This window comes from Balearica regulorum, chromosome 29 (assembly GCF_011004875.1).
Source record: "Balearica regulorum gibbericeps isolate bBalReg1 chromosome 29, bBalReg1.pri, whole genome shotgun sequence".
NCBI classification, from domain to species: Eukaryota; Metazoa; Chordata; class Aves; order Gruiformes; family Gruidae; genus Balearica; species Balearica regulorum.
Window position 1 is genome coordinate 443,017 of NC_046212.1, and position 18,489 is coordinate 461,505.

General features: G+C 57.3%; 2 protein-coding genes across 2 annotated transcripts; one reads left to right on the forward strand and one right to left on the reverse strand.

Annotated features, from left to right (window-relative positions):
• Positions 1-178: 178 nt before the first annotated feature.
• Positions 179-13,207, reverse strand: GALNT6 (polypeptide N-acetylgalactosaminyltransferase 6). Its single transcript, XM_075737931.1, has 11 exons — positions 12,948-13,207; positions 7,204-7,818; positions 6,199-6,371; positions 5,088-5,237; positions 4,761-4,995; positions 3,318-3,435; positions 2,999-3,199; positions 2,346-2,477; positions 1,416-1,517; positions 1,170-1,322; positions 179-1,026 (listed from the first exon to the last, which is right to left on the reverse strand). The coding sequence occupies exons 2-11, from the start codon at positions 7,689-7,691 to the stop codon at positions 913-915; spliced, it is 1,866 nt and encodes a 621-aa protein (XP_075594046.1). The 5' UTR covers positions 7,692-7,818; positions 12,948-13,207; the 3' UTR covers positions 179-912.
• Positions 12,251-17,166, forward strand: LOC142598696 (uncharacterized). The gene is made up of 4 exons (XM_075737932.1): positions 12,251-12,299; positions 13,956-14,078; positions 15,073-15,605; positions 16,705-17,166. The coding sequence occupies exons 1-4, from the start codon at positions 12,251-12,253 to the stop codon at positions 16,867-16,869; spliced, it is 870 nt and encodes a 289-aa protein (XP_075594047.1). The 3' UTR covers positions 16,870-17,166.
• Positions 17,167-18,489: the final 1,323 nt, after the last annotated feature.

Sequence of the window (18,489 nt, forward strand, 5' to 3'; positions counted from 1 at the left end):
ACGGGATGTCTGTAAAATAAATCATCTCTTTATTTGAGGTCGTGTATCCAAAGACAGGTTCTCCCACCCCCGCGCCACTTCCAGGAGGGGTTTTACCCCCCATAAAAATGAAATGGCCACGAAAGCGGCAGCTACAGTAGTCGGGCTTGAAGAAAACCAGAGGAGGGAGGAGATCTGCTGCCCGGGTGCTGGCAACAGCCTCTCCGGGAGGATGCCACGGTGCGTTGGAGCTACGCTGTCCGGGAAAAACCTTCCTCCAGATCAGCACAAGCAGAATTGCACCAAGTAATCATCATCATCATATAACAATAATAATAATAATAAAAAAAAGTAATCTAACTTCCCCCCTGCCCCAAATCAAGCCTGCCTCCCATCCTGGCAGCAGCGACGCACGGTGCTCGCGGTGCCGCGGCGGGCGAGGGCCCGATCCTGGCAGTACTGGGGGGGGGGGGTGGATTCCCTCACCCGCGCGCGGGGCCACGAAAAAGCCACGATTCACCCTCCCGCGGGATGAACTGCGTGGCCAGTCACCATCCTCCTCCTCGCCGGAAGGACTTTCCCACCCGGCTTTCACGTGCCGCGTTTTTCAATGCCCGATAGGAATTTTAAGAGTCTCTGGCTGGAGCCGGGGAGGGGAAGGACGAGCAGCCGGCGGGTACCAACGAGCATCCTCGGGCATCCCTACGTGCTTCGGGCTCCGTGGGCTACCGCTGGCCGAGCTCAGCTCCCCGGGCTTCCCTGCTCCAAAGGCACGGGACTGAGTTCAAGGCAACTGTGAAATGCAGCATATTTAAGGCTTTCACTTCTTAAATTAAAAAAAAAAAAAAAGGCGGGGGGGGGGAGGTTGTTTTGGATTCTTGTTTCCTGAGAGCGGCTGGGGACGGCCGGGGGCTCGGGCCGCTCTGCTCCCCACTAGGTGAAGGACCAGAGCTGGTGGGGGTCTGCCGGGTCGCAGGGAACCATCGCCGGGTGCTTCCCTCGCGCCGTCAAGCACGTACCGGAGCCCGGGTTTTTAATCAGCCGGCCCTGCCGACAAAAATAAAGACAGCACCAGGTCAGCAACGCCGGGTGGGATGAAGGATGCGACGGAGGGGAAGCGGCAGAGGAGCATCGTGGATGATGGCACCGTCCCCTCAAGGGACTCGCGGGATGGCGACGGATGTCCTCACCTGTGCCAGGTCCCACTCCTCGCTGGCCGGCACCCGCCCCGGCTTCCCCCGGTACTGGCAGTCGCCCAGCTCGGCCGAGGCCGAGCCCGCCCGCAGGCAGAGCTCCTTCCCGATGTTGTGCCGCAGCTCCCGCTGGCTCGTGTACTCGAAATACTGGGAGGGGGCAAGACCAGAGAGGGGACGTCACGCTGCTGCGCCCCAAGAAAAGTCACCCCCGGGGCAGGGGGGGGGTTGATGGGTGCCCACCTGGTTGCCCCCCATCCCGTGGCAGGGGTACATGATGAGCGGTTTCCCACCGTGGTTGTTCTCACCGACGTCCAGGCAGCTCTTGGTGCCCTCGTTTTTTATCTGCAGGGGGGGAAAGAAAAAAAAAAAAAAAAAAAAAAAAGAGGGATGGGGGTGAGCTGGGCTTCGAGGTCCCGGGAGAGGGACCCGCCTCGGATTTGTGCTTTGCAGGGCGCTTAATTATCACTGTACAAACAACCCCGGTACTGGACACCGCGTCCGGGTCCCTTGTCCTTTCCAGGACGTGAGGAACGCCCGTGCCAACACCTCCGTTCCACCGAGTCAAAGGTGGGAGCCGCCCGGGACGAGGGTTCAGGAAACAAAAGTGAATTAAGAGCTGGACAGGAGCCAGCGCCCGGCTCTCGCCGCATCCAACGGCCGCTTTCACATCGCCCTGGCCGAGGCAGGTCGGGCTCAGACCCCAACACCCTGCTCAGAGAAAAGGGGCTGCTTTTTTTTTTTCTTTTTCTTTTTTTCCTTCTTTTTGGCAGCTCCATCCTCAGGGACGGAGGGATCCGCATCCCGCCCGTCCCCAGCTCGGTTTTTTCCAAACCCGCCCCGCACGTGCCAACGCCGGCGCGGTGCTCGCGGAAGCTCTCAGCTCTTTCGCCCGATTTAACCCAACGCCACGTCCCCGCGCCACGTCCCCGCGGGTCCCCCACCCAGCAACCTGCCCCAAACCAGCTCTGCCGGATTCCAGCTCTTTCACCATCGACCAGAGCCTGAACCGGCCCCGCCAGCCGGTGACGGACGCGGTGACGGACACGGCTGCACCAAACCCCTCCAGCACGCCGGTTTAAATCCAAACCCCCTAAACCCAACCTTTTGGGGGACTTCACTGCCGGGGTTATTTCTAGCCCAGCGGGATGCTCTGGGCACCCCAGTACTTACCGCTCCGTAAAACGTCGGAGTCAGGTCGGGAACGAACATCTCCGGGTAGACGGTCTGGAGGTACCAGGTGAAGTTCCTGCAGTGGAGCTGCTCCCTCAGCTTGCGCCGGTCTGTAATGTCACCATACGTCTTCTATCGACAAAGTCACGTGAGAAAATTAAACTAACCTCCGAAGCCAGCAAGGAAAAAATAAATTAAAAAAAAAAAACCAAAACCAAAAAACCCCTCCCAAGCCGGGGCTCAGAGCTGAGGGGTCGTCCCAGCTTTGTCATCGTCCGTCATGGCATGCCCAGGACCAAGACCGGTGGTTGGGGTCTTGCAAGACATCCCCAGTCCCCGGCAGGTACCCTCAGCCTCCGGCTGCTCACCGAGAGGGTCGGGACGTTTTGGCGTCGCGGCACAACGTTTTGGTGTTGTAACAAAAAAATTTTACCAATTTAAAAAAAAAAAAATCGATGTTTTTTTTTTTTTTTAACTCGAAAACGTTATGGCCAAATAGAAAAAATAAAACAGCTTTTTGGCTACATCTTTTCACCCGCATTTTCTTTCCCACCTCCAGGCTGAGCGTCCCTCCTCCCTCTGCCCAGGCTTGAGCTCCCAGCAGGATCAGCCCCCCCGCAGGAGAACCAGAAGCCCCCCGGCGTGGCCGGTACCTCTCTGGCCATCTGCGCGGCTTGCTGGTTCCTCCTGTAGAAGATCTCCTTGTAGTCGTCCATCCAGACCTCGGCCAGGCGGACCTGGTTCCTCGAGATGACCTGGGTGCCCTTGGGGAAGGTGTGGGGGCTCTTGGAGCGGAAGACGTGACCCACGACGGAGCAAGGGATGATCTCAACTTGACCCCCGCACTGCCAGACCTACGGGGAGGCAACGCCCGAGACGTTGGGGGGATCCAACCCCCCCCCCCTACCCCGGCCCCCCACCAAGGAGCAGCCCCGAAGAGGCTCTTTGAAGACGGCACCGACCCATCCGTACCCTGAAGGACATTTCCACGTTCTCGCCCCCCCAGATCTCCATCTGATCGTCGTAGGAACCGATGTGCTCGAAGTAGGACCTGGAGATGGCAAAGAGGCCACCGGCGAAGGTCGGGGACCTACGGGGAAGGGAGAAGGGGGGCAAAATAGGGTTAAAATAAAAATAGAAGAGCAGAAATCCGAGTTTTGGGGACATCACGGCCCTCACGGTGGGTGTGAGCACTCTGCAGCTCTCTGTCCCCCCATCTCCATGCCCCATCCAGCTGTGCCCCAGATGTGGTGGCTTTGGCCAAGGGGCCAGACCCGGCTGCCGGGAGGGGACGGAGGCGGCAGCGTGACACCGAGGGGCCTCGCCGCCGGCTCTCGACTCGAAGCAAGAGGGGGATATTGTTACAGAAAAGCTATCGCCAAGAAGAAGGGGGGAGATTAGAGCTCAGTGGCCGGCGCCCCATTCACTCCACCGGCTTCTCTAATCTTTTCCATCTGATCTTTAGAAGAGGCTGGAACAGAAACTTCCTTTTATTCAAGGGGGGAAAAAAAAAAAATTAAAAAAAAAAAAAAAAAGGATTCGCTGAGCTGCTGCGTTCCTGACGAGCGGAGATGAGACGCTGCCGGGAGCCAAATCGCCGGCTCATGGTAAAAAGGACCTTTATTGGGACGGGGACGTCTCCTGGGTGACCTCTGCACAAAGCCAGCCCTGCCGCCGGCCGGGGGACGGGATGCGGACGAGGCCAGGCAGGGTGTCCGATATCTCCCGGTGGGAGCACCCGGCTTAGCGTGGGGCACAGACGGAGAGGTGCAGCAGGAAAAGCCCTTCAGGGTTCCTCTGCCTGGAAATAAGAAAGTAAAAATAGGGGGTTTGGCGCGGTCCTATCTGCAGGTGACATCTTCTGGCCCCTGTGCCGGCGCAGGTGCCCGCCCTGTGCCCGGGTAGCTCGGTATCCGAGAGCGAGAAGATACGAGGCAGCGATGAAACCCTGAACGAGAGACTTTGCAGGAGCGGAGGGACGGCTGGAGGGAATTCAAAGGTGTTTTTGCAAAAGGTCTTTTACGGCTCCATGTTCGCCAAACCCCAGGGGAGGCTTCTCCTCTGCCAGCCCCACGGCACTGACCGTGCCCGAGCATCCTCTCCCGGACACCAGCCACCCGAGATCCCTCAAGCCAAGCGTCCCACAAGGGAAGTTCTGCCGGGAAGGGACAGTGTCACCCACCTGAAGGCACAAAAACCAACAGGGAAAACCCCAAATTTGTTGGAAAAAAAAGAGCAAAAACAACTGGAGGAAGGGGCGGTTTCCCAGCACAGGGCACCTAGCTCTTTGCCACCCCAAGCACGCTCAGTCGGTTCATTTTGCAGCCTTTGGGTCCAAAAATGACATTCCTGGGGCTCATCCAACCTTTCCTACCAGCACCCCAGCCCCAAAAATACCTCCCTGCCAAAGCTTACTTGATGGGGAAGGTCTCATCCTTCCTCCGCTGCCTCTCCCGGGGTGGGACGACCTCCCAGCCGAAAGTCAGGCTCCAGTCGAAGTTGCCCCGGCTGTGCTGTTTGCCGTTCTGGACGGGTTTAGAGAACTCGAAGGTGTTGAGATCGATGGTGGCGATGTCAGGGCTTACGACGGCCGTGGGCTCTTCGGCGATGCGGGATAAGAGGGGCTCCAGCCAGCCGTGAAAACACTCGCCTGGAGCACGGGGAAGGGTTTGGCCATCGAGAGGAGACAACTTCGCTCCCCCGCAGTTCGTTGGGGACCCCCGGGAGGTGGTGGGTACTCACAGTGGGCATCCAGGAAGGTCAGGACCTCACCGCTGGCCACGCTGGCCCCCAGCAGCCGCGCCGTGATCAGCCCTTTCCTCTCCTCCTGCCGCACAACTCGCACGATCTGGAGCTGCTCCACGTAGCGATCCAGCTCGTCCTTCAGGTACTCTGGGGTGGGGGAAAAAAGCAACCAGCTCCGTCAGAGCGGGGCAGACGCTGGTCCCTGTGTCCCACCCGCCCATCCCCTCCCTGCCGCTCACATCCTGCACCCGGGTTCAGACCCGGGGACGCACGGACCCTCCTTTCCTCCAAATCCAACAGTGGTTTTGGCTAAAAAAAAGTGAGTTTTGCAAAGGAGCCGGCCACCCACCCTGTCTAATCCTCCACCCGAGAGGGATTAGAGGAACAACGGGGTGAGAAAGCCTTGTGCCCTGCGGTTAAAGTGTCACCGGGACCGAGCGGATGAGCTGTCACCGAGGGAAGGGACAGCGGATAAGGTGCCACCCAGAAAAATTGGGATTGCTCTCCTTCCTTGGCAGATATAACCAAGCCAAAAGTTGGGAATGGCCCAGTGGGAACCGGGATATCCGGAGACCCGACCTGGGAAGGGACCCCAAGTCCCCACTGCAGCGGGAGCCAAGTTCATGGGCGATAAAGCCCTGCACCGCCCCAAGGTTTCTGTTCCTTGGGCGCCCGTGCAGACGCCGTGGGTGGAAAGGGAGGATTTATCTCCAGGGCGAGGGCAAAGTCCGCTCCTCTCCAGCGCCCTGACGCTGAACCACATCGTTAATTTGCTCTGGGCGTAGCTAATGAGGATCGCAGCCTAGTGGGCAGGCCGGCTGGCGGACGGGATGTTTGCAGGATGTGGGAGTAGCGCCCGGTTTTTCCCCAGGGCTGGATTAACAGCAGTGCTGGAGAAGGGAAAAATCCCTGAGGATGCTCCCGGGTGGATGCAAAACCACGCGGAAGAGCTGCCAGTGCATCCCGGGCTGCCGGTGCGGGTGCGTCGGAGATTCGGCGCGAGCGGCTTCTCCTCCGAGCGGCTCAGAACTGCTGCTCCCGGGGATGGAAAGATGCTCGGCATCTCCCCGCATCCCGCCACGGCCCCCCGCATCCCACTCCCACCCACCATCCGTGCTGGCATCGTCCACCAAGATGATCTCCTTCAGCAGGAGGGCCGGGGAGGCGTGCAGGACGCTGTACACCGTCCGCAGCAGCGTCGACCAAGCTTCGTTATGGAAGACGATGACGACGCTGGTGGTGGGCAGGGGGGGGCACCGCTTGAATTTCTGGTCGATGCACCTTCGAGAGAGAAAAGCAGCAGTCTAAGCAAGACGGGACGGACACGCACACACACCCCCCCTTCATCCCCCCCAAACCCCGCGGCAGGAGATCGGCTCCCAGCCCTGGCGGCTCTTCGCTGCTTTGATTTCAATTAATTTCTACCGGTCGAGTGAATCACATTCCTGCCGCCCGCCTGGCCCCGGTGTCCCCCCCATTGTCACCGCTACACCTGCTAAGCACGGATAATCGCCTGCCAGCGCGGGGGGAGCGGTTTCCATGCCAGGACTGGGTTTCTACCTCCTATTCAAGTCTTTTTTTTTTCCACCCCAAAATCCTCCCCATGCCTTCCCCAGCCCACCCCCCCGCCCCGAGCAGGCAGGGGTTCGCGGGGGGGCCGTGCTTTAATCCGGCTGGAGGGCAGGCGAGGAAATCTCTTGAGTTTACGTCGCTTCCTTCACCCCCCTCAACCCCAGCGGGGTCTGAGGTTGTTCCACTCGACTAAGAAAAGAAAAAGTCCGACTGCTGGAGCCGGCTGAAATAAAAGAGGGAGAGGAGGGAAAGGCGGGGGGAGATGCCAGAGCCACCCAGCCGCGAGCAGGTACGCAGAGACACAAAGGGCCACCGCTAGCTTTTGCCCACTGCTGTTACAAACCAACCCCAAGAGGACAAAAATTAGGGGGAAAAAACAAAAATATATGTATTTTTTCAGCCCTCCCTCCATTCGATTCCCTGCCAACACTCAGGGACATCCCGCTCCTGATCTGCCTTTTTTTTTTCCCCCCCTTAAACTTGTCGTGTGTCCCCCCGGGAGCAAACAGACCCGTGGGGCTCTTTGGGTGACGGCTCTTACTCCGGCGGGCGGCTGTCGGGTCCCAGCGCTCGCTGGAGGGAGATGCGGTCGCTGGCGAAGGCGTTGAAGCAATGCTTCTCGTAACCTCGCTCCTTCTCCTTCGTCTCCTCCGGCGTCCATCGATCCTTCTTGAAGGCTTTGCCGTCGGCTCCGGGGCTGGCGGGGTCTTGGGGGGGTCTCTCCATCAACGGCCGAAGCTCCGCCACCGTGTAGACGCCGGGCAGGCAGGAGCGAGCGCTGGGCGGTGGTTCCTCCTGCCGAACCGGAGCTCCGATCTGCAGCTTCGGCATTGAGTCTCGGATGTTGTTGACCGCCCCCAGCATCAGGTCGAGGACTTGGTCCTTTCCCTGGACAATGTTCTTCAGCCAGGGTTCCTCGCTCGGGTCCTTGTTCCCCACGTCCTTCTGCAGGATGAAGAGGAAGATGACGAAGACGGCGCCTGCCAAAGCCACCTTCAAGGGGCTGTAGCGTCTCCGGAAAAGCCTCATTTTTTTTTTTTTTTTAAATTTTTTTTTTTTTCTGTGCGGTTTCTGGAAGGTTCTGCCTGCGGCAATGGGAATTTCAGGGACGTGGGGTCTCGGGGTGCTTCATGATGTTCCGCTCCGCTCCACTAACCTGGGGAGAAGGAGAAACACCCGCAGGTTAATTCAGACTGGACGCACATCGCGTGCATCCCCTTGATATTAATATAGTATTAATTACATCTCAAGATAAAGTTCACTCCCTGCAAGGGGGCAAACAAAACCTGTAAAATCCCCCCCCGTGGCCCTTCCAGCTCGTAAATCCACACTAAAAACACCAGGAAAAAGCAAAGATTCAAAAAAAGCTGCGAGATGCGCCGGATCCGGCCACCACGAGAGCAGGACGTCCCCAGCAGTTTCTCCTGCGACCGAACCAGCCGCTGCAGCATCCCCCCCCCCGCCACAACCTCCTCGTGCACGCCACGACCAGCACCACGAAGCTAAAAAAAAAAAAAAAAATCAAGCCACAAAATTTGCCAAAATATTTTTGACCACGTGGAAAAAGCCTTTCCCCGGGGTATTTTTCCTGCCTGGATCGTCGCTGGGAAGGAAAACCAACGCAAGACCCTGTGGCACTTTGGTTTCGGCTGAATCGGAGCGGCAGATTCAGCGTCCGGTGCGACGCTGCCGAGAGCTCAGCACCGGCTGCAAATCCTCCGCCAGGACCCGGTGTAAAGCAGCACGACCGGCCGAGCTTTCCCACCCGGAGCAAACCCTCCCGCGGCTGCTTTTTGTGAGCCGCTGCCGCCGGAGCATGGACAAGCTCCACGGGAGCCATTCACCAGCATCTCCTCCTCCTCCTCCTCCAATTCGGGGTCTGTGTGTCCCCCCCCTCTGCTTCTTTTCTTTCTTTTTTTTTTTTTTTCCCCTTTTCTTTTTATCGCCTTGGAAATGGTGCGGCCCTGGAGCGGAGAAGGGCACCTGCCAGCAACTTCAAGGCCGAGGAAGCTTCGGTTTGTAAAGGAGGAGGGCCGAGGCGGTCCCCGGGGTCACCGCTTTCAGCGCTGCGGGGATCAAAGCCGGCGGCCGGACCACGCTTCACTGCCAAGGGCGCCCATTCCCAAGTCGTGGCGGGACTGGGTGGCACCAGCTCCACAGGAGGGGTAAAAAAAAAGCAGAATTAAGAGGAAAAATAAAAACCCCAAATCCACCTCAATTTCTGCTCGTGTCCGAGCAAAGACGCTCGCGCTCCGCTCGCACCCCTGAGCCCCGATGCTTTCGTCGCACGGCACAAGCCGCTGCAGCGCAAGGAGGTCGAGCGGCGAAAAGCAACACGTTTTGGGGAGGAAAACCTCGTTTCTACTATCTCCGCATCTCTCGAAGAGTCTCCTTCCTGCGACGTTGCTGTGACCACATTAATGAAGCGCGCTCGTTAGCCGCGGAGATCCTAATGAACCCCAGGGTGGCACTCGGGGCTGGCGCACAACACCGACAACGCAGCTCCCGCGGGGGCTCCGAAAGGACCAAAAAGCAAAATAAAAACCCCCCAAAATCCCTTCCCCCCCCCCCCCCAAAAAAAAATAATAATAAAAAAAATTAGCTGGGGTGAGTTTTGCACCCGGGGTGAGCTCCTCTCTGCTCCCGTGTTCGGTCCCGGTGCGTCGCGGCACGGTGCCGGTGTTAGGAACCGGTGAATCCAGGGGGTGCGAGGGGAAGGTGGGTGCTGCCTGGCAGGAAGGGGGGGTCCCACGGGGCCCCCCGCCATCGAGGCACTGGCCTCGCCCCGGTTGGGATGAGCCCGCGGGGTCCCGGTGTTGGGGGGGGGGGGGGCAGGACCCCCGGAGAGGGGCTGGGTGGCGGCTCTGCCCCCCCCGGGGGTGGGTGCCGGGATGCCCTGGGGGGGGGTTAAAGGGGGCCGGATCCTGCTCACCGCGGTGCACGGAGCCACGCAGCCCCGGAGACCCGCTGGGCTGCCCCGGGGGGCTCCGTCCCGGGACCCCCATCGCGGGCGGGGGGGGGCTCCGTCCCGGGACCCCAGACCCTTCCGGGGGGTGCACACCGGTACCGGTGCCCCTGCCCCGGGGAAGCTCAGCACCGGGACCCCCGGACCCTCCTTCCCCCTTAGGCGGGGGGGGATGTCCGCACCGGAGCCTCCCAGAGTCCGGTACCGCGGGGGAGGAGGGGTCCCCACCGACACTCCCGGACTTCTTCCCCGAACAAGCTCCACATCGACACCCCCGGCCCAGACTCTGCACCGGGACCCTCCGGCTCCCCTTTTCCCAGAGAGAGAAGACTCCACACCGGGACCTCCCGAACTCCTTATTCTCCTGGTACTGGGGGTCCGAACCGGCTTCTTCCCCGGTACTCACGGGCTCTGCAGCCAGACCGAGACCGGCACGGCACGGCACGGCACGGCACGGCACGGCACGCCCTGCCCTGCCCTGCCCTGCCCTGCCCTGCCCGGCAGCAGCAGCAGCACCCCCCTCCCGGTCCCGGTCCCGGTCCCGGTCCCGCTCACCCGGCTCCACGGCGGCAGCGGCTGGCGCGAGACCGCAGGTGCCGTCCCGGTGGGGCGGGACCGGCGCGCGAGAAGGGCGGAGCCATCGCCGCCACCTGCCACCGCCCCGGGGTACAGGTGCACGAGGCGGTGTTGCCGCGGTCCTAGCGCCGACAGACAGGAGAGAGACGGCCCGCGGTCCTAGCGCCGACCGCCGGCTATGCGCCTCCCTCCCCGGGGGGGGTGGGTGTGGGGCGGAACGGCGGCCTGACAGCGGGTAACCGGCGGCGACGGGGGTCTATAGGAGCCGTATGGGCTGGGCACGGGGGGGTACCGTGAGTGGCAGGGGGCTATAGGGGCTATAGGGCCCTGACATCGGGGGTGCAGGGGGTGACAGGGGCCTACAGGGGCCACAAGGGCCTGGCACTGGGGGTGCTGGGAGCCACAGGGGCCTGTAGAGGCCATAGGGGCTAGAGGGGCCTAGTGGGAGGTGCTGGGAGCTACAGGGACATATAGAGGCTATAAGGGCTACAAGGGCCTGGTACTGGGGGTGCTGGGAGCCACAGGGGCCTATAAAGGCCACAAGGGCTACAAGGGCCTGGTGCTGCAGGTGGTGGGAGCCACAGGGGCCTATAGAGGCCATAAGTGCGTGACCCCAGGTGTGCTGGGGACCAGTAAAAGCCTGGCACTGGGGGGGCTGGGAGCTACAGGTCCCATACTGCCAGGTCCTATAGGTCGCATACTGCCAGATCCTATAGTGCCCGGCTGCCGGGTGGTGGGGAGAGAGGCACTGGCACGGTGCGAATGCCTTTCCTCCCCACACTTGTTCCTTAGTTCATGCCACGTTTGTTGTTACTATTCTTATTTATTAATTATCCCGCGGGCACTGCGGAGCCTCTTGAGCTTCCTGGCTCGGGGACAGCGGTTTCCTGTGGTTGGGAGTTTATTTACTGTCAGTTTTACTGGGATGCAATAATTGCTGGTAATATTTTTTGTGAGCACACCGGTTGCTATAAATAGACTACCAACATGGGAACTTGCTAATTATTCCCATCCCTCTGTGTCATCCCTTATTAGCGTGTATCTTCCCGTCAACCTGGCGATTGCACCAGCTCGCTGCTCTCCACCGGCGCCCCGAGGCTGTGCTTGGGGATGGGGCCATGATCCCCCCACAACGTGCAACAAGGCGGCAGCCCCAAACGGCAAGCCCCCTGCTCCGAGCACCCCGTTCCCCGCCTCCTCAAGACTCATCTTTAACACTAGATGGTGGTATCTTCATGAAGCTTCGGCCTGAGGATCAGCAGCTGCTTGCCACGCCATGAAAACTCCCTGGAAAAGCCAGGTGAGATATCGGTGGTGTGAAAGAGCCGCTCAGAGCCCCTTCAGGGATGATGTGACAGGTACGAGCCCTTCGGCAGGGGATTCCTGCGCTTGCGAGGAAAGGCACGAGCAGCCCCCAAGCCCCCCGTGCACCCCAGGAGAGGCTACGGTCGAGACGGGCAGGAGGGTGGCAGGGAAAACCCCGGCGGCTTCTCCAGGATCCCAGAGGGACGAGCCCTGGGCAGGTTTTAATCACCCAGCTGAGGATTTTACCTTGGCTTCTGTGCTGTACGGAGGATTTGGGGGATTTAACCTGAGGCAGAGTGAGTATTAATTTGGATTATTGGGCTATTAGCTTGAATATTAGCTGCCTTACAGGGGATAAGTCAGGCAGGGCTCCGGGGCACTGCAGACGCACAAATACCCAGCAGCCTCCACGTTAAAGCGCTAACGAGTCGCTGAAGAAAGGTGGGGGGAAACTAAGTCACAGAAAAGGCACTTGCCTAACCCAGTGTGGCGCAGAGAGGAGCCAACACTCACCCGCCGTGAGGCCACCCTTAGCCCTTCATAATCATCTCCTGTGCTTTTCAGAGCTAAATTTAAACCCTGGTTCTGCGCAGCGGCTGCCTGTAATTCTCTGCTGCTTTGTTTCCTGCCATGTTGCCGTGCAGAGGTTTCGCTCTTAGCATAAAAACTGAAGGGGAAATTCCCTACCCCAAACTTTGCTGCTGCTGCTGAACTTTTTTTAGCTGCAACTTGGCCAAGCCCGATGTCGCACCGCGGCTGCCCGGCCGGGGAAAGGAGGGCCCCCCGCCAGAGTAAGTGTGCTTCTGCGGAAAATGGAGCTTTTTTAGCTTCACGGGGTCCACGTCGGGCTGCGTCGCAGGGGATGGGATGGGGATGGGCTTTTCACGGCATTAAACCTGCCCCGTTCCCCGGCACCGAGGGAGAACACGGCTGAAGGCAAGTCCTGCCCCTCCGAGTCGCTCGGTGAACCCCGAGCATCTGATTTCCCTAGGATTTTTGTCTTTGCAGATTGCTTCTTTTAATTGCAATTTGTGAAACGCTTTTCAGGTTACGCAGGAGATTAAAACCTCCTGGTGCACCATCCTCCTAGTGTCACAGAAGTAATTTGGGGGAAATGAAGAAGCAGTTAACTACTGAAAAAAACAGCAGGGATCGTACAAAATCAATACAGGCTTGCTTGGGAATGACAGCTCCAGATCACACACCTCTTAATAATTAATTGGCATAGTTAAATATAACTCTCAGACAAAATATATCCTCTTAATCTTTAATTTGATATGTTAGCTATGGAATTAGCTGCTTTGGAGGGTCCAAATGTTTATCCTTGGTTTTTAAGAATCAGTGGCACCCAAACAGCCAAAAATATGTTGTAGTTACCATCACGGCTTGTTTGTGGTGTGAGAAGCGCAGAAATACCCTGCACTGGAAGCGAACCTTACCATTTTGTCTGCAGTTTTCCTTGCGCTGGGTGCGTTTCCTTCGGGCCGGTCGGGATTTCTGCCCTTCGCCCTTACCGGGGAATCCACATTGCCCCGAGCGTCAGACGAGGCTCCATCAAACCGATCAGCCGAGCCCCTAATTACAGAGCCGGAGCTTAAATTTGCAGCACTGAGCAGCAGCGAACCTGGAAAATATGACAGGAAGCAAAGCCGATTTGCATATTTATGCTAATCGAGATTGCACGAACCTTTCAAATTAAAACCTACGTTGCAGATGGCTTGCAGATTTGCACCAGGCTTTGGTTTTATTTATTATCTTTCAGACTGGTAATAATTGGTGCAATGTGGTAAAACGGGAAAGTCTAATCCACATTACAGCTGTTAAAGCAAAGAGAAATGTGTCGAACACAATGCAGAGAGATTTTTCTTCATAGTAACAATATTTGGTTAACGCATACCATGTGGGCATGAGCTGGATTTTCATTTGCGGGGTATTTCTGAGAGCAGAAGGGGCAGCTCGGGGCTGAAAATCTCAAGAAAGGGGAATTGTGCCCGCCACGCTTCGGGTTTGGGTTTGTTGCTGGGAGTTTGTTTGCTCTCACACCGCTGCACCAAAAAATGAGATCCCTTGGTACCGAGTGAAAGGGAAATGCAACTTTTTCCAGGTAGATGTTTCAATAAATGGGACTTTTTGGTTGTTTGGAGCTGAGCTTGCGGCAGCTGTGGGCTGAGGGGTGGAAAAGCCCGACTTGGCCGTTCAGTTATCCCCTGAGTTGGACAGAATCACTTCCCTTTTCAGTTTTTTTTTTCTGTGTAAATTGTAAGAGAACTGGAAGTGCTTCTTTCTTTGCAGTCCTACGCGCATGAGCGTGTGGGATGTCCAGGGATCCTGCAGCGCGACCGAGCCCGGTCCTCCCCATCCCACCAGCTCGGGGTAACCTTGGCGGCTCCTCGCTGCCTTTAGATAACACCCAGACGGTCATTTCCTCTTGCTTTTCTCCCGATCAGGTGCAACGGAGATGGAAGAAATATTCTTCCAGCTCTGCGAGGAGTTCGCCAGGCTGCAGGATCTGTGCATCAAGCAGGGCAAGCTCCTTCAGAAGCTGACTGCCAGGAAGGGACCCGTCCTCGGTAAGCAGCGGGGGCCAGGAAGGGTGCACTGAAACTGCAGATCCGGGCTGACAAGTGTAATTTGAACCTTTGTCAAGAAGTTGGCTGTGGAAAGTGGGGGTAACGTGAAGCTGGTTTAAGGCAGAAACGTGCCCTGCAACCCGTGCTGGCTGTTGTGGCTTTTTGGCTTCGCCTTCTCCATCAAACACGGAGTAACGCGTGCGCGTGTCTGCTTACAGTCACGTTAAAACCGCCGCAGGCGTACTGCTGCTATTCACACGTCTCACCCCTGGGGAGAGGGGGAAGGACCGTGGGGCAGATGGTACGTGTTGCCTGGAGTGTTTTTGGGAAGCAGGGGTGGCAGTGGAGCCTCCACAGCCTGGAAACCACCTGGGGAAATGTTCTCGCCCTCCCCGGCAGCCTGCCTGGTTTTCCAAATAATCTCCCTCCCAGTCCCCCGGCTGTGGTCCACGCGCTCGTCTGTGCCCCCCCCCCAAGCAGTCACATCACTCCCGCGGGGTTTTGCACATTGTTCCTGACCTTAAAGGGTGTTTTTTGTGGTCAGGAGGGATTGGCTTGGGCAAATGGCTGCCATGTGTGTGAGACCAGCAGCCTCGTGTGCTCCCCACCCCTGTGCTCGCCTCGTTTCCCCGCAGCTCTGCCGTCTGCGTGTCCTTCCTGGGGCTGGCGCGCAAATAAATGTCTCCAGACAGGACCTAAACCAAAGCCGTTACTGGGATCAGCCCGGCTTTTGGGGACGCAGCGATGTCTCGACGTCTCCTAAGGTAGCTAATACCCCTCTGACTCGCAGCCCTTTCTGGCTGTCCTCAGATGCCATTTCGTCGCTGGTCCAGCCTCATATTTAATCGAGCGATGGGGTCACGCGAGCTTTGCCAGCAAGGAGGTAGCGCCCAGTTGTTTTGCAATCGCAAAAGGAGATTGAGGCAATGGGAAGGCAAAACACAAACGCCGTTAAGTCCCGGGAATGACAGCTCTGGCTTGCTTTCTTTCAAAGATATCCCCGTGTCGCTGCCGATCCAGTGCACGGAGGATATGGTCATGGAGGAAGGGGAAGGGCCACCGGACAGCCACCAGAAATGCTCAGAGGCCCCGGCGTCTGCTGCCTCCGACCCGGAGGGCTCTGCTCATCCCCTGGCGCAGCCACACGCTGTCGACACGCTGCCCGGCTTCGACGGCAAGTACCCGCCAAGCGCTGCGAACGGCAGCGTCTTCGGCGCTGGAACTGGAGGAGCTGCTCTTGCCGTAGCTTTTGGCAGCAACAAGGCAGAGAGGAGCGAGAAGGTGGATGTAGAGACGTGGCTGAAAACCTGTAGGATGCTTCCTACCGTGAAAGCCCCCAAGGAAGAAGTGAGAGCTTGCTGCAGCCCGCAGGAGTTGGCGGCGTCAACCCCGGTTGTCGGGGACTCCTTCCTGACTCTTCTGGACCTCTATGAAGCCCCGGAAGCCCTTCGGAGGGAAGATGCTCCCAGTGAAAGTGCTTTGCCTGCTGAGGCTAAAGTCCCGGTAGAGATCCGAGGACCTGTGAAGGTAAATTGTGAGGCTCACGGGGGTTTTTGTCTGTGACTTTTGCGTGCTCTTCCCAACGTAATGGCATCTGTCAATCTTTAGCATCCTCTCCATCAGCCCTGCTGTAATGCATGGGAAGCTGCGGCAGAGTGGAGGTTTAGGGTTATGGCCTGAAAAAGTCTCTAGGCACCTAATTCTCCGGTTCCCAGGGGAATTAAGTACATAAAAGCCGCTGGGATCTGGCTGCCAAGCAGCACCCGATGCGCTTTGGGAGACGTCCCTCCCATGATCATTTCTGAGGCCTTGAGGAACCCTTGAAGCAGTCGATTCAGTCTCAGGGGGGAAAAACTGTTTCGACCTCCTTTGGATCACAAATTAAACGAGCTCTTAAATATTTCCTTTATTCTCTCTGATTTATACACCCCCAAAAGGATGATTTCTAAAGATATCCTAAACTCTGGCCCCTCAGTCCTCCTGGTGAGCCTTCACAGTGTGTGTTACGGGTGGGATACCAACCCTGGACTTACCGGCGAGGATTCCTGTAATGCCAAGCCCATTTCTTTTCATTCCTTCTCCCAAATGAGGCCCTTAAAAATTATTTCACGGCTGCCGTGGCTACATATTCCTGGGGAAAGCTATTGATTTTCAGCTGGGGCTATATTTAGAAGGTAGTTTCTTTTTAAGAAGAAGGAGAAGAAAGAATGAAGTGGAAGCGGTACCTGTCTGGTAAAGCCCTAATGTGCCTTATCAGCACTTAAATGATAATGGCACAAAAAGGAAATTACAAATGCGCTCCAGTTTGCTTCTTGCAAAAGCACTTTTCTCATGTTCTGGCTTGGATAGTGACTGTAGCTGCTGAGGGGTAAGCGATGGGTGATGGAGGATGCTCAGGTGCCACATGGAGACAGGATCCTCCGGTGGATGTGGGCGAGGATGGGGACTCAAGCTCCCCCAGACTCCAGCACGGGGGAGCAGCCCTTAGCCCAGCCTTTCCGCGGGCACAAAACCGTGGTGTCTGCTTTTGGAGGCTGCGTTTCGGCGTGGCAGACACAGCCAGGGGCTTGAAAAGAGGCTGCCTCCACCGTTCCCACTGACCGCTTTTCCCCTTCGCTCCTCGCAGACATCCTGGACGCCGGGCTGGATGCTGGAGGACGGAACGCTCGGGCAAGGCGCTGTCCTCGCCTCCAAGGGTGCTCAGGCTTGTGACATTTGCCAGGAGATTTTCCCATCGGATGCAGCAGGCCAAGCAGACTATTTAAAGCACGTCTTAGCCCATTTGAAGTAGGACTCATCTTCACGATCGGAAATCCACGTATTTGCAATCTCGACCAGCGTGACAGCCTCTGGACCTTCACGAGATCCTGCCGCTGGCTTTGACCGGGGCCAGCTCAGGTGGCAGTCCTCCTGGTCCAAACTTGGTCCCTGATGCACTGCTTGATGGGCCGGTTGAGGGCTCTGGATGTGTTTTGGCTTGTTGAGCTTCGTGGATATCAAAGCAGCTTCTGTCCCGGGGTCTGGACCTGTGTGGGGCTGAGCAGGGGAGCTGTAACTCAATGGGAAATGGAATTTTTTTCAAAATTCACTTTTAGCTGAGTGGAAATGAAGTTTCTGTAAATAGATAGGGATGTTTGAAAGGTCACATTGGCTTTTTCCAAGAACGTGAAAGGTTGGGTGGGAGAATCGCAAGGTATCCACAGTCACTTAACCTGAATTGGACTTTTGAGAGAGGCTCGGCGACGTGATGCCGAGGACCGGATTGCACCTTCCAAGTGTGTTCCCAGGAAGGGCATAACTGAGAGCTCTCCTCCCTGCTATTCAAACCTCATCAGCTCCAGCTCAGTGAGTTATGGGACTTTAATTGATCCCTCTACAGGTGGGAAGAGGTTTATCAGCACCCGTCGGCGTGGGGTCGGCTCTCCCGGCTGTGTTTAGAGAGCAGCGGAGCAGAAAGGGGCTCCCCCAGCGCAGGGACGTGACCGACACGCGTGCTGCTGTCCCGTCTTTCTATTAAATCTCTTGGGGAAAACGTCTTTGGAATGAACGGCTCTGGGAGCGGTGGGTGGGTGTGCCTGGGGGATGCAGAGGATGCAGCTTCTGGTCCTGCGGTTTGCCCTCGAGCCAGGTTTTGATCTTGCCCTGACTAACAGGAGCAAGTAATTGCATGTGAGGGTGCCATCCAGGCGACCAGAATTAAGATTATATTCGTTCATTAACGTGACCTGTAGTTTGACTGTTATAAAGCGCTCTCCATCACTTGCTGTCCACGTGTTTCGCAAAGGAATTCACCCGCAGAGGTGGGGAAACTGAGACACAAAGCATGGATGAGCTTCAAATCCCCAAATAAGCTTTTTTTTCTTTTTTTAAAAAACCCCTCATCTCAGGCCTTTGTGTTTTTCAAGTTGCATCTGAAACGGATTTGGCATCCCGTGTTTGAGGCAACTTGAATTGAAATCACTAGCCGGATTCTCCTCTGCTTCCACGGATCAGGGCTAACTGCGATCTCCAGCTCCACCATCTCATCTTTAGCAGCGCGGATAATAGTCTGACGTCATGACTCAAGTTTCTTCCCAGAAATGGAGCCGCGTTTATGAATTTGCTGTGGCCACGGCAGAGCTGATGACAAACATCTGCGTGTCCCGAGGATCTCGTCCTTTCAGACAAGGCAGGGACTGATGTGCACGGGTCGACAGCACCGTCATCCCTGGCCAAACCCGGCCTCGCGTGGCCGAAGCCATTTTTCCAAGGACCGTTTTCCAAGACAAATCCTCCAGCTTCTTTCTTTAGAGCCCCAGCTTCGAGCTTGGATCCTCCATTTGCACGAATATTGGAGCTTCTTTCTGCCCTGCGCAGAATCAGGATTTTATTTTGCCGAAGGTCAAAGTGGGTTTTCTGACATCACGGTGCA